The sequence below is a fragment of the Pagrus pagrus genome (genome assembly GCF_965226575.1).
Source record: "Pagrus pagrus genome assembly, chromosome: 23".
NCBI classification, from domain to species: domain Eukaryota; kingdom Metazoa; phylum Chordata; class Actinopteri; order Spariformes; family Sparidae; genus Pagrus; species Pagrus pagrus.
This window is the reverse complement of record NC_140205.1, coordinates 12,346,507-12,358,002: the sequence shown is the minus strand read 5'-3', so window position 1 is coordinate 12,358,002 and position 11,496 is coordinate 12,346,507. Positions and strand designations below refer to the sequence as shown.

Genomic DNA, 11,496 nt, shown 5'->3' with positions numbered 1-11,496 from the left:
CTATCAAAACAGACACAGATGCAAATTGCTGCAACCTTATTAGTCCCTGGGGTTCCTCCAAAAACAGTTTCCATTGTTCAGAGTGGAGCATTTCCTGATGGAGAAAAGAAACATCTGGAGGAAATGATCAACACACACACACCAGTGCTGACATCAACACACACACAGCTTTCTTTCAAAATCTTTGGCAGACGCGTGTGTTCGTTGGTCCGCGTTCACACATCTGCAGGACATGAAAACACAAAGACATTCTGTGACGCAAAGGATGTTGGTGGGCAGGGAGGATACAAAGTGCGGAAAAAGCACTTTACTGGAGGTGCTAGGACCAGTTCTGCTGTCTGGAGATTAATGTTGCGCAACTATATTAACATTGAGCAACATTTTTGAGAAAATGTGGGAACGCTTCAAGACTTAAATGATACAGATGTGAAATGTAGAGTGTTATGAGAGAATGTTGTTGATGTTGTTACGAGAAAAGACCCACACTGCAGATGATCCTTAAATAAATATTTCATCGCACAAAACAGGGCTGTCTATGCAGTAGAAAGATATAAGAATATTCTTTAAATTGGTGCTACATGACAGGTGAAAACAGAGAGAAAGCTGTGGTATTCCAGTTGGTTTTATGGTAGAAAACCTACAACTACCAGAATGGACTGTGCTGCACTGGACCAATAAAGACAATCTGATGGGTGACGTACTGCGAGCTGGGTGGTGCTTCGTATTCACCCGTTTTTAAACAGTGGGCAAACAATGGGCCCTATCTTACGCCCAGCGTAAAACGGTGCAACAGACCCTTGCTTTGAATGGACTAAGAAGCTGACCGCAGTTTTAATGAACTGAAACCCCCTTCCTGCTTGACAATCAAGTGCTTGAACTATTTGACCCCTCCCTTCGAAACTTCATGACAACAGACGCATTCCAACTTCAGAGTGGGAGACTTGCTGACCTTGGTACACCCAGATAGAAAGAAAAAATCATATCTCTTGGTCTGGTGCTTTACATTAAGGATAGACCGCCAGGGACTGGACATGTTGCTTGCTACCAAGGGGACTGGCCAGGCAGGCATGAGATTGGAGTCTACTTGGGACTTGGGACAGAGAACCAGGCTGCTGACTGTCTGTCACATCTGCCACTCCCTACTGATCAGCTACAGTGGAGGGACCTAATATGGTGGTGTCTGTACTACCAGCGCTATGTGAGTGACTTCACTTTTTTTCTCAAAGCAATGCCCTGCACTCACTCTCTTGCTTGGCAAGACTGTAAGGAGATGGAGGAAAAAAGAACGCAGATCCAACGCTGGCACCATACATCCTGTATGCTCCTCCACAAGCTCTACCCCTCAGATACCCCTGTGAAGAGAGGTGAGCATCGCTACATTGTCTCTGTTTCTCTGCGTGCTACGGTGAACCACATAGCGCATGACCCCACAAACACCCCTGTCTTTAGGCTTAAACTTAGGGAAGGCGATTCTGGAGAAAGATAGTTGATTGTTGAGCCTCATTCCCAGGTCGATGAATACTGATGCTTTGGGTTAGAATCTGGGCCGAATACCGACCCAAAGTGTCCGTATTTGACAACCTGGGACAACAGTCAACTATCTTTCCCCAGAATCGCCTTCCCTACCTTTAAAATAAAAGGTTCTTATCTTTTGGACGCTGGTTCACCTCTGTGTCTCCTACGGATGACTGGTTAGGGCAGCTGTCCAGATAAAGCCACCTCTGTCTTCAAGGCAACCAAGGCCAATAGATATGATGCTTTGGCTCTTACAGACAGACAATCTCTAGATTGTGTTACATGTGACCGCAGGATCACACAACATGACTTAGGACAACGTAGGTAAACATAGTTTCTTGTTTAGATTTGTGTACCCAATAGAATCATTACATCTGTGTAGATAAATGACGAGGAACCTTATTTGGATACTGAGCAAGTCTCTGGGGTCTGTTGGGGGTGAAATACTTCCTGTTCAGGATGAACAGGAAATGAGTTGTCCAGTTCCTAAGAATATATTTATTTGTGGTATTTTCTGATTGTATGTGTATCCCTCTGGTTCCAGTCTTTATGCTAAGCTAAGCTAACTTGCTGCTCTTAGCAAGACAGTCAATCAGCATCACACTCTATCCCTCACACCTCCCATAAACATTTTCATGTTTATGGGAGGTGTGTGTCTGGGTGAAGTTTTATACTGTACATTTTGTAATTCAAGTATTTGTAGATAGAAAACGGGGCGAGCACTCTGTTCCGTCACTTGCTCCCATTGATTTTGATTACTTTGGCACTGCTGACACTCCAGCTGTGCGTTAACTGCTCTGGGGGAAACAAATCCTTTTACAGAAATACATTGACATCATCACTAAAGCATGGTATTCAAGAACCTAATTTGTAAAATAGCAATAGCTAATAGCAAAAAACATCACAACGTGGTAAAGAAGGTATTTTCCCTCCCTCAAAATGATCAGCAGATGTAATTCCTCCCTCAGTCCCAGGCAGGGACTATTTCAGGGCCCTTGTCCAGAGCAGCTGAGAAGCAGCAGCATCAGTATTAAAAACAACACGATAGAGGATCATCTTGCTGTTTTCTCTCTCTAAGGTTTGCAGAGTTATGTAACTCATCTGTATCTACAGTCGGAGCTGAGAAATAGTGTATGTGCTTACATATGTTGCTCAAAATTCCTCAGACAAGTAATCAATCTGTCAAATGTCGTATCTGTAATCACCAGCAAAAGTGTAGAGAGAACTTTTAGCTTTTTTTTAGGGAGTGTGTGTGTACTGTTTCCCAGCATTAACTTCTGTTTTCTAGATATGCTTACACGCTAAGACAAGAATATACAGAGTCAACAATATATCACATCATTCAGCAGGTGACTATTTGATTATTTTGTCAGTACAAGATGAATCATTTCCAGCGATTTCTCAAATTATTTTAAGGAATTGCTGAAATTCAATGACCAGCTCTTCTCAGGAAGAAGATGTAATACTGTTTGGTAAGTGAAGTCCCTCCCCATGTGACCTGTTTAAAGTTAATGGTGTCTAGTCTGGGCTGAGAGCTGTCCTCCATAAATCCTAATTCTAATAATTGTTTCCCATCAATGACTGTGATCTCAGCAGATGGAGTTTCGATTGCCATCAAATTCAGTTGGCTGGAATTTTGTCTGAGCACTTTAAGGTCATATGAAATGATTGAAAGCTCAAGAACAACTGCTTTCACATCAGTTGTAGTAATAATAATAGTAATAATACTAACAACAACAACAACAACAACACTAATAATAATGATAATAATAATAATAATAATAATAATAATAATAATAATAATAATAATATTATCATTATTATTATAACCTCATCATTTTCTGATAATTTTACTTTAAAGTGGTTAGATAATAATAAGGCAAGTAGGTGAGGTAGTATGAATAATTCAATGTTATTATTTAATAAGGTTACTAAGGTTAATAAGTTATTATTATTATTATTATTATTATTATTATTATTGTTATCATTACTCCAATAATGTACTTTGATCAGCATTTATAGCACTATTAATATTATTGTCAAAGGTAAACTTTAGACTGAGACCGAGTGTCTGTCCCTTTAAGAGAAGTCACATGACGGTCACATGACCCGGAAGAAGACTGATTTGTTTCAGCGTTGTTGTGTTTACATCAACCGCCTCTCGTTTACACACCGCATGCAGCTTCGCTGGGTGAATGAGTAGCATAAAAACGGTTAAGTCTTTGTTATTTCTTCAAAGCAAACTCATGTTCCCGTTTAAAGACAGTTACGTGCGTTACTTTCTTTGTTAGAGCAGGTACAGCTCTCTGTATCCACAGACGAGGTAGGATATATGTGCATGATATTATTGTAAACAAACGGGCTATTAAGCATGTATAACCTATGCGTAAGCGGAAATAAAGCTCCTCTCATCTTTTTAAGCCTTCTGACATTGCTTTTGAAGGTGTGCCCAACCCTCACTGCCTTTAACATTTTCTTTCTGTCCTTCTCAGCAACAAGAATAAGTGACAACTCTGCAGTGTTTGGATGAAGTGACCATGAGGCAGGACAGTGATGCTGTGAACGTCCCTGCATGCTTCATATCAAACCATGAAGGTTTTCTTGGGAGCATCAAGAACTTAATCAGAGACTTTGTGGTGACTGAGATAGACATCACTGGACAGCGTGTTAATACAGCAGCAGACACACAGACAGCAGCCTGTGCCTCCTCACATCAAAACAATGAAACCAGAGCAGAATTTGAAGAGGACAGTCATTACTTAGTCTCACACGATGCTGATGATTCAGCTGATTGTGGGGACGATGTCACCATACCTAGTCCAGGCAGTTTTGATTTAAGTGTGATTTTAGGCCAGTCAGTCAGCGATGAGCTTGAGCAGTTTGTGTTGACTCTCAAAGATGAGAAGCCGACCAAGCAGGAGCTCTCTCTGGGATGCTTCCCCGACAAGCACCACCGAGCAAACGTCCACCGGGCCGTCAGACACCGCTTCCCCTTCCTCATGACCGTCACCATTCAGCCTGAGATCAGGGTGAGGGAAGACCCGGACTACAGAGAGCTCTCCCAGCTGGTCACAGAGGACGAGGCGGAGGACTTCTTCAGGTTCATAGATGCCAAAGTGCGAGGCTCGTCCTACACATTCGGCCCTGATGACAGCAAGGAGCACAGGACGGTGGTCCACCACTTCTTGAGCCGAAGGTTTGGCAAACTGGTGGAGACTAAAAGCTTCAGTGACCAGGGGACGACTGCGATCTCGGTTAGGCTGAGGGAGCAAGGGAGGCCGAAGAAGAGAACGGCAGAGGAACGCAAAGAAGAAGACGTTTACACCGGTGAGGTGTATGATTGCAACGGTTTCTTCAAATAAAACTTCTAATGTCAGAAAAAAAAAAACCCATACTAAAAATATACAAATTACTGTGAAATAACACTGCAAAAACCAGCAAATATTCACATTTAAGAAGCTGGAACCACCAAATATTTGCCACTCTAATCAAATATAAAAATCCATTAATCTACTAATAGTTTCAGCTCTAGTAAGGTGACCATAATTTCACAAAATATGTGTGTTTTGCCCTGGTTATATCTGCCTCTTTGGTGTTTGTTATCTGTATGTTCTTTTTTAAATACAGGAAAAGCTTGGAAAAGTATCACAAAGTACACATAGGACAATACTTTATCTGTTATTTTTACTCAGTCAGTTGACTCTCACAAGGTCACTCAGCATACATCCTCACAGTCACACATCAACTGACATCATGAAATATTTTTAAACAAAATCATACAGAAGTACAAGCCAGTGCCAGTACACTGGGTGATTCACCAATTTCCACCACTCATCCTTTCTCATTTCTCATGTAAGGACGTTTAAAATAGAAATGAGTCTTTTTTTATCTTGTTTTTTTCTGAGATGCATTAGAAACCAGCAAAAATTCCAATTGGTTTTCCTGTAAGTGCTGTGTTGTGTGTCTGTCCTGTAGGTTTCACTCTGTGTAAGGAGAACCTGGAGACTCTTGAGGCCATCAGCTACATGGCAGCAGCCCTTGGGGTCCTGCCATCAGATTTCACCTATGCTGGGATCAAGGACAAGAGAGCCATCACATACCAGTCCATGGTGGTCAAGAAGGTCTCACCTCAACGGTAGTTCTGCATTCCTTTCATGGATTTGGTTGATATGCGGAATTGTTTTCCCTACTCAAGACAAAACGTTAAACCAATCCTTACATGTTAAGGTTCTTGAGTTCACTTTGAAGCCTCAAAATCAGTTTGAAACTCTGTTCTTCCTTCGTTTCCAACAATTTATTATTTATTTTTATCACCAGGTTGAAAGAGAAGACTGCAGAGTTCGAGAAGAGAGGGATGCGTCTGTCTCAGATCCGCTCCGTCGGCGAGCCTCTCAGGCTTGGACGACTGCAGGGGAACCACTTCGACCTGGTGGTCCGCGACCTGAGACCACACGGGGCCATTGACACACACACTAACACACACACTCGCCTGGCAGGGCTGGTACAGGAAGCAGTGGAGAATGTCGAGGTAGTTTTCATATATGCTCAGAACAGCATACGCTATCACATTTATCACATTACTCTTGTGCTGACAAATTAAAGGTGCATTATGTAAGATTTGGCAACCTGTCAAGTTCATACTCAAACCACATAGGGGGCAGCATATCACCAGAGTAACTGCTAACTAACTGCTTGTTATTGCAGTTAGCTGTGCAGCTAGCAGTTTGGACTAGTGGCTCGGGGACCATTGGAGTGCTAACGTTTACGCGGTTAGCGTGGCTTTGGACCGAGATGGGCCAGGGCTAGCTTGTTAGCATGCTAACTTTAATAGATATGATTGCAACACAATGTCTATAGTTTTTTTATGTTTAGCTTAAATTCTTACATACAAACAAGTCTTGTGTAGGCATGGGACAACATGAGAACTCCCAAAAAAATTTGGTTCACAAGATTAGCACAATAATCATCAAAATATGGTAGAACTCTTAAAATGGTGCTAAAACAAAGTGGAATCACTTTACCTTAAATTTTTTTGGTGAAACCAGGAGTTTTATGGAATCCCCAATAGGACACGTCTTTTTGGTAAACAACTGTTCAGTAGTAGTAGTGGTAGTTGGAAGTCGGAGCTCGGGGAAGTAGAGGATTGTTGGTGTTTACATGGCTAGCACGGGAGCTTTGGTTGGGCTACCTGGTTAGTACTTACTAGGTAGTAACTTCAGTAGGTATCTTTGCAACACAGTAGGCTACATATACGTCATTAAATCAAGGCTGTTATGTTTAGCATTATATTGATGATTTATTTAATGTTTGAATGATTATATATATGATGATATTGCACTTTAAGAACACATTATTAAAATCACACCTACATTACCCACAATACAACTTAGCCAACCTTAGCTAATTTATCAGATAGCATGCAGCTTCCTCTGGAGTCACAAAAGCCTTTATACAACTTTTTTCGCTTATACAGTAGTACTCCCCAAGACCTGTAAACACACTTTAATGTCGAAAACTGGTGGAATTACCCTACAAGTATGCTACAATACAAACAGAAAGCTTCTGCCACGTTTATCTGGTTTGTTGCTCTTTGCAGGCCAGAGGTTTTGTAAACTACTATGGACCACAGAGGTTTGGGAGCGGGCAGAGCGCTCAGTCTGACCGTGTCGGGCTGGCTTTACTCAAAGAAGACATGGTAAGTTACGCAGACGATTATTACAGACATGATCCTGATGTTTTTCTTTCCTTCATACTGTGAAATGTGTTGTGGGTCAGGTGGGTGCTGTGCGTCTCTTCTTCACTCCAGAGGAAGGCGACGATCCTCAGAGCCACGCAAAGAGACACTTCCTCGAAACAGGTGAGCCTGAGAATTAGACTGAACGTGTTAGTTTCACTTCTCTTGTAAATGTTAAAAGATGATGTGAAAGTTGCTGCCCAAGAAGATTACTCAAAGTTTCCAGGAACTATGAGATAATATGCCCTTACAGTAACCCCCCAGTTTCAATTCAATTTACAATTTATTTCAACATATTTTGTAGACTACCCGTCATGTTTTGGGGGTGCTGAGAACAGCTAACGTAGAAACTTTGGGGGTTTAGAGGTTTTATAAGCTGATTTTGGGGATATAAAATTTTGTAAATGACCATAAAGTAAATCCACCATGACCTTAATGCAAATCCACTTTCAGCATCTGTGAATCCAACAGGCTGTAGGTACTTTACTCTCTTCGTCACACTCTCTCGTCTTCCAGATAACGCTAAGGAGTCTCTGGCTCTGATGCCGTTGTCGAAGGCCAGGGAGCGACTCATGCTCCGGGCCCTGAACCGCTACGGCACAGGTCCAGATGGTTGTGCCCAAGCGTGGCTCAGCCTGCCCCACAGCATGAGAGTCTTCTACCCACACGCCTACTGTAGCAGGTCAGCTGCAAGAAGGATAACATTAACCCTTTGAACTAATCCACCAGTGCCTACATCGGATTTAACGTCACCACAAATGACTGTCAATGCAACAAACCCTAATCTGTTCCCAATGCTTTAAGTGTTTAATGGTGCTAATTGTTGATCTGTTTGTGGCTGGCAGAGTGTGGAACGAGGCCGTGGCACACAGGCTGACGACTCTGGGCCATCGTGCCAGGCGAGGAGACCTGGTGTGGAGGCAGGAAGGGCAAAAGAAAGCAGAAGACACTGGAGAAACCAGCTTACCTGAGGCAAGAGAGGACAGATGATACATTTCATGTCACAGTTTCCAACAGAAAACAGGAAAGAGGAAATGAAACAGTAGAGAGATAAGAAGTTTAACCGTAGATCTTTAAGTAGATATTAGGCCCATTTGAGATGAACTGCGCCTTGGCTGTAAAGTGGGGAAGAGCAGGCGACAGCTGCAAGAGGTGGAGACAAAAAGCTGCCATCAAGTTGGACAGTTTTCTAGCAGCCCTCAGTCTGACAGGAAGTCACAGAAACACTCAGATCCTGTTAGACCCCCAAGAGTGCTGATTCTGATGTGTCTGATATTTTCAGTTTGTATACAGTCTTCACTTGTTAATTATGACACTGTAGCCTCCATTTTACATACATTCTCATGTTCATCATATCAGTTTGCTGCTGTATATAATTAATCTGAGCAGACATGTTCCTCTCAACACAGAAATAAATTGAAAACATTCATAGTCAAACACTGAGGAAAGAAATGCATGACAATAGTACCTGCCCTTTTCTAAACACTTCCTCGTGGTGAAACCATCCAGCGCCTCAGGAAGTGTTCCTTATCTGAGTGGAGGGTCTAAGGACGAGAGTCAAACTGTGATTTGTAACACTGAGCTGTATAATTAAAAAAATTACTTGACTTGTTTTTTTAGGGGTTTTACTTGTGACCTCTTGCAGGAAACGCTCTGAATGTTTGGAGAAGTTGTCACATTTTGCAAACATGTCAGTGCTGACTTTCCTTCTTTGCTTTTTCAGATCCATGTGGTGACCGACCAAGAGGAGCAAGAGGGAGTTTATACACTAGGACAAGTATGTAGTAGGGAAATAGTTCTACTTTAAAATTGGACTATTTCTACTTTTCTCACGACCGTTGCTAATATGTTTTTAATCATCCTGTCAGGTGTTGTTACCGATGCTGGGAAACACCGTGAGGTATCCAGAAAACGCAATGGGGACTTGGTTCCAGGAGAGACTGGCCAGAGACGGACTGGACGAGTGTCGCTTCAGAGTCAGCAGCCTCAAGCTAAACCTGCCCGGCTGCTATCGCCCCCTTCTGGCCTTTCCACGCAACCTCCGCTACCAGCTGCAGAGAGCAGCCTGCGAGGAAGGAGGAGGAGAGGCGACGGGAGGCAGCAGCAGCAGAAGAAGTGACAGGCAGCTGAATGGCACAACAGTAGGAGGGAAGCGGGACTCGCTCGCTCTCACCTTAAACTTCGACCTGGACTCCTCCTGCTATGCTACTATCTGCCTCAGAGAGATCATGAAGTGTGACCCCTAGGGGTCAGAGGACATTGTTCCTGTTGTATTTCTACATACGTTTTCTTGTTTTGTAGTGGAAACGAGCTTTTTGTAACCCATCATTGTGATACATCATGAGGAGCCTTTTGGTTTATTGTTAAGTAATGAGCGTAAGACTGATAAAACAATGTGAAACGAGATCCAAAAAAAAAAGAAGAAAAAAAAGTAAAACCGTGTAAGCAGTATTTGTGTTTTGTGCCATGAATAAAATGATAAAGACTCCGTCCAACAAGGTTCTGCTTTTTAAAAAGTAAATATGTAACCTTTACTCTGACTCTATTTTTAAACACAGGATGAGACACCGAACATGTTGACGATCTGACCTACGAGTACTCAGTCGCCATTGCTCCATTATTACATGATCATTTCGCAGTGTACTCGTAGGTTGGACCACACACATCTCAAAACTCAGCCTTAACCCATTAATGTCCACAGTAGAATTTTATAACTTCTTTTACAGCACTAAAAGCTTTGATGATATCAATGTATAATATTCTATTATTTTATAAGTATCCTCCCTGATGTCCTGTGTATCTGCCTGAACTCTTATGAATAGGAACTACAAATGTGTTTTAACGTGAAGATACTGTACAAAACATTACATTGATTGATTCACCCTCCTGTTTCAGCAGTGCCTTCCACACTGGATTGACGACATAATGATTTCCATAGATACTAATTGGTTATAATGGCGGGTATCATATTACTCTGGATGTGTACTGTCAGTCTACATGTGTCTATCATGATTGTTCCTGCCCTCTTATTAAACTAGTTTAGGGCTGGCAAGTTATTCTAGAAGCATTTTTTGTTATATTTCTGGAAAATCTCTCAACATCTCAACAGCAATCAATAAATCAAATGTTCTGGCAAATAAAAGAGAAAAAAAAACAGTATATGTGGCTATTGCAGGCAGCTAATAAGCCAATCGAATTGTTTCTCTCAGCTCATATAATAAAATATAAAATAATTGGACAGGCTATGACATCCCCCTCGTTACCCTTTGTGCAGGTGAATATCTATGGCCCTGCCCATAGTTTGGAAATATCAATATAGACTAAATGTGCTACATATTGAAACATCCATTAATTTGTTATTTGTGCTTTGCCTTCTGTGATGTGAACTTGTCTTCACTGATAGAATCTTTGTCTTTACTGCCCCCCTCTGTCTCTTTCTCAAATTGCAGCTGTCTTCAAAGCCAATTATTGTCATAGGATGAAACAACGCAATATGAAAAGGAAGTAAGAACTGTCTCTGTTTCACTGTCTTTTAAGTGTTGTCACTTGCTTTGTGTATTGTAATTTTGTGTCGGCTGAATCGGAAGGAAGATGCCCAGAAGTTGAACTACATCGTTCTATCAGACGCTGCAGAGTACACCTGATTTCTTTGTTTTTATTTTTGGCTGCTCCTCATAATGATGGAGGTCATCAAGGTCAGCTTATGTAATAAAGTGGAAAAAGTTACATTAGTGGGTTTTTATTTCTTTCTTAAATGTATTTGAGTAGCTTAACAAAAAAATAAATAAAAATAAAACTTGAAATAATCACTTTCTCACCCTTGGACACACGTTTTTGTCTTAGAGCAGATACTGTGAAAGAGTAGGCTACTCCCCTTTGTTTGTGATATTCAAAGAAGATGATGAATTATAAGACACATAAGATGCACATTAAGTCTTTTCTATTGAGTCCAGTTACAGAATAATGGAGGACTATGTCATTAATCAGTTAGACGAGATTTGTTTCACCTTCATTTCCAAGTCAAACTGTGTTAATTAAACACATTTGAACTCTCCAGTGTCATTTTCATCACAGATTAGAATCATAATTTAGCACATTTAATCTGAAATGTAAGTAAAACTGCAAATAATTCAAATGAGATGGTTAAGGGGACATGCGATTGCAGAAATATTCACATTGGGGATGTATTAGAGCTTTAGAGCTCTGTATTTGGTTGTGGCTTCTTATCATGTCTCAGATGAGTTGTT

The 11,496-nt window shown here is 41.4% G+C and overlaps 1 protein-coding gene across 2 annotated transcripts; it reads left to right on the top strand.

Moving 5' to 3' along the window:
• The first annotated feature begins 958 nt into the window (after positions 1-958).
• Positions 959-10,975, top strand: LOC311252625 (pseudouridylate synthase PUS7L-like). Of its 2 annotated transcripts, none has more exons than XM_084345932.1 (10): positions 959-1,364; positions 4,008-4,842; positions 5,491-5,650; positions 5,833-6,043; positions 7,112-7,210; positions 7,291-7,372; positions 7,766-7,931; positions 8,095-8,221; positions 8,973-9,026; positions 9,118-10,975. In XM_084345932.1, the coding sequence occupies exons 2-10, from the start codon at positions 4,053-4,055 to the stop codon at positions 9,493-9,495; spliced, it is 2,067 nt and encodes a 688-aa protein (XP_084202058.1). In that variant the 5' UTR covers positions 959-1,364; positions 4,008-4,052; the 3' UTR covers positions 9,496-10,975. The 2 variants fall into 2 exon arrangements, with proteins under 2 accessions (XP_084202058.1, XP_084202057.1); XM_084345931.1 differs by lacking the exon at positions 959-1,364 and adding an exon at positions 3,634-3,838.
• The last annotated feature ends 521 nt before the right edge of the window (positions 10,976-11,496 follow it).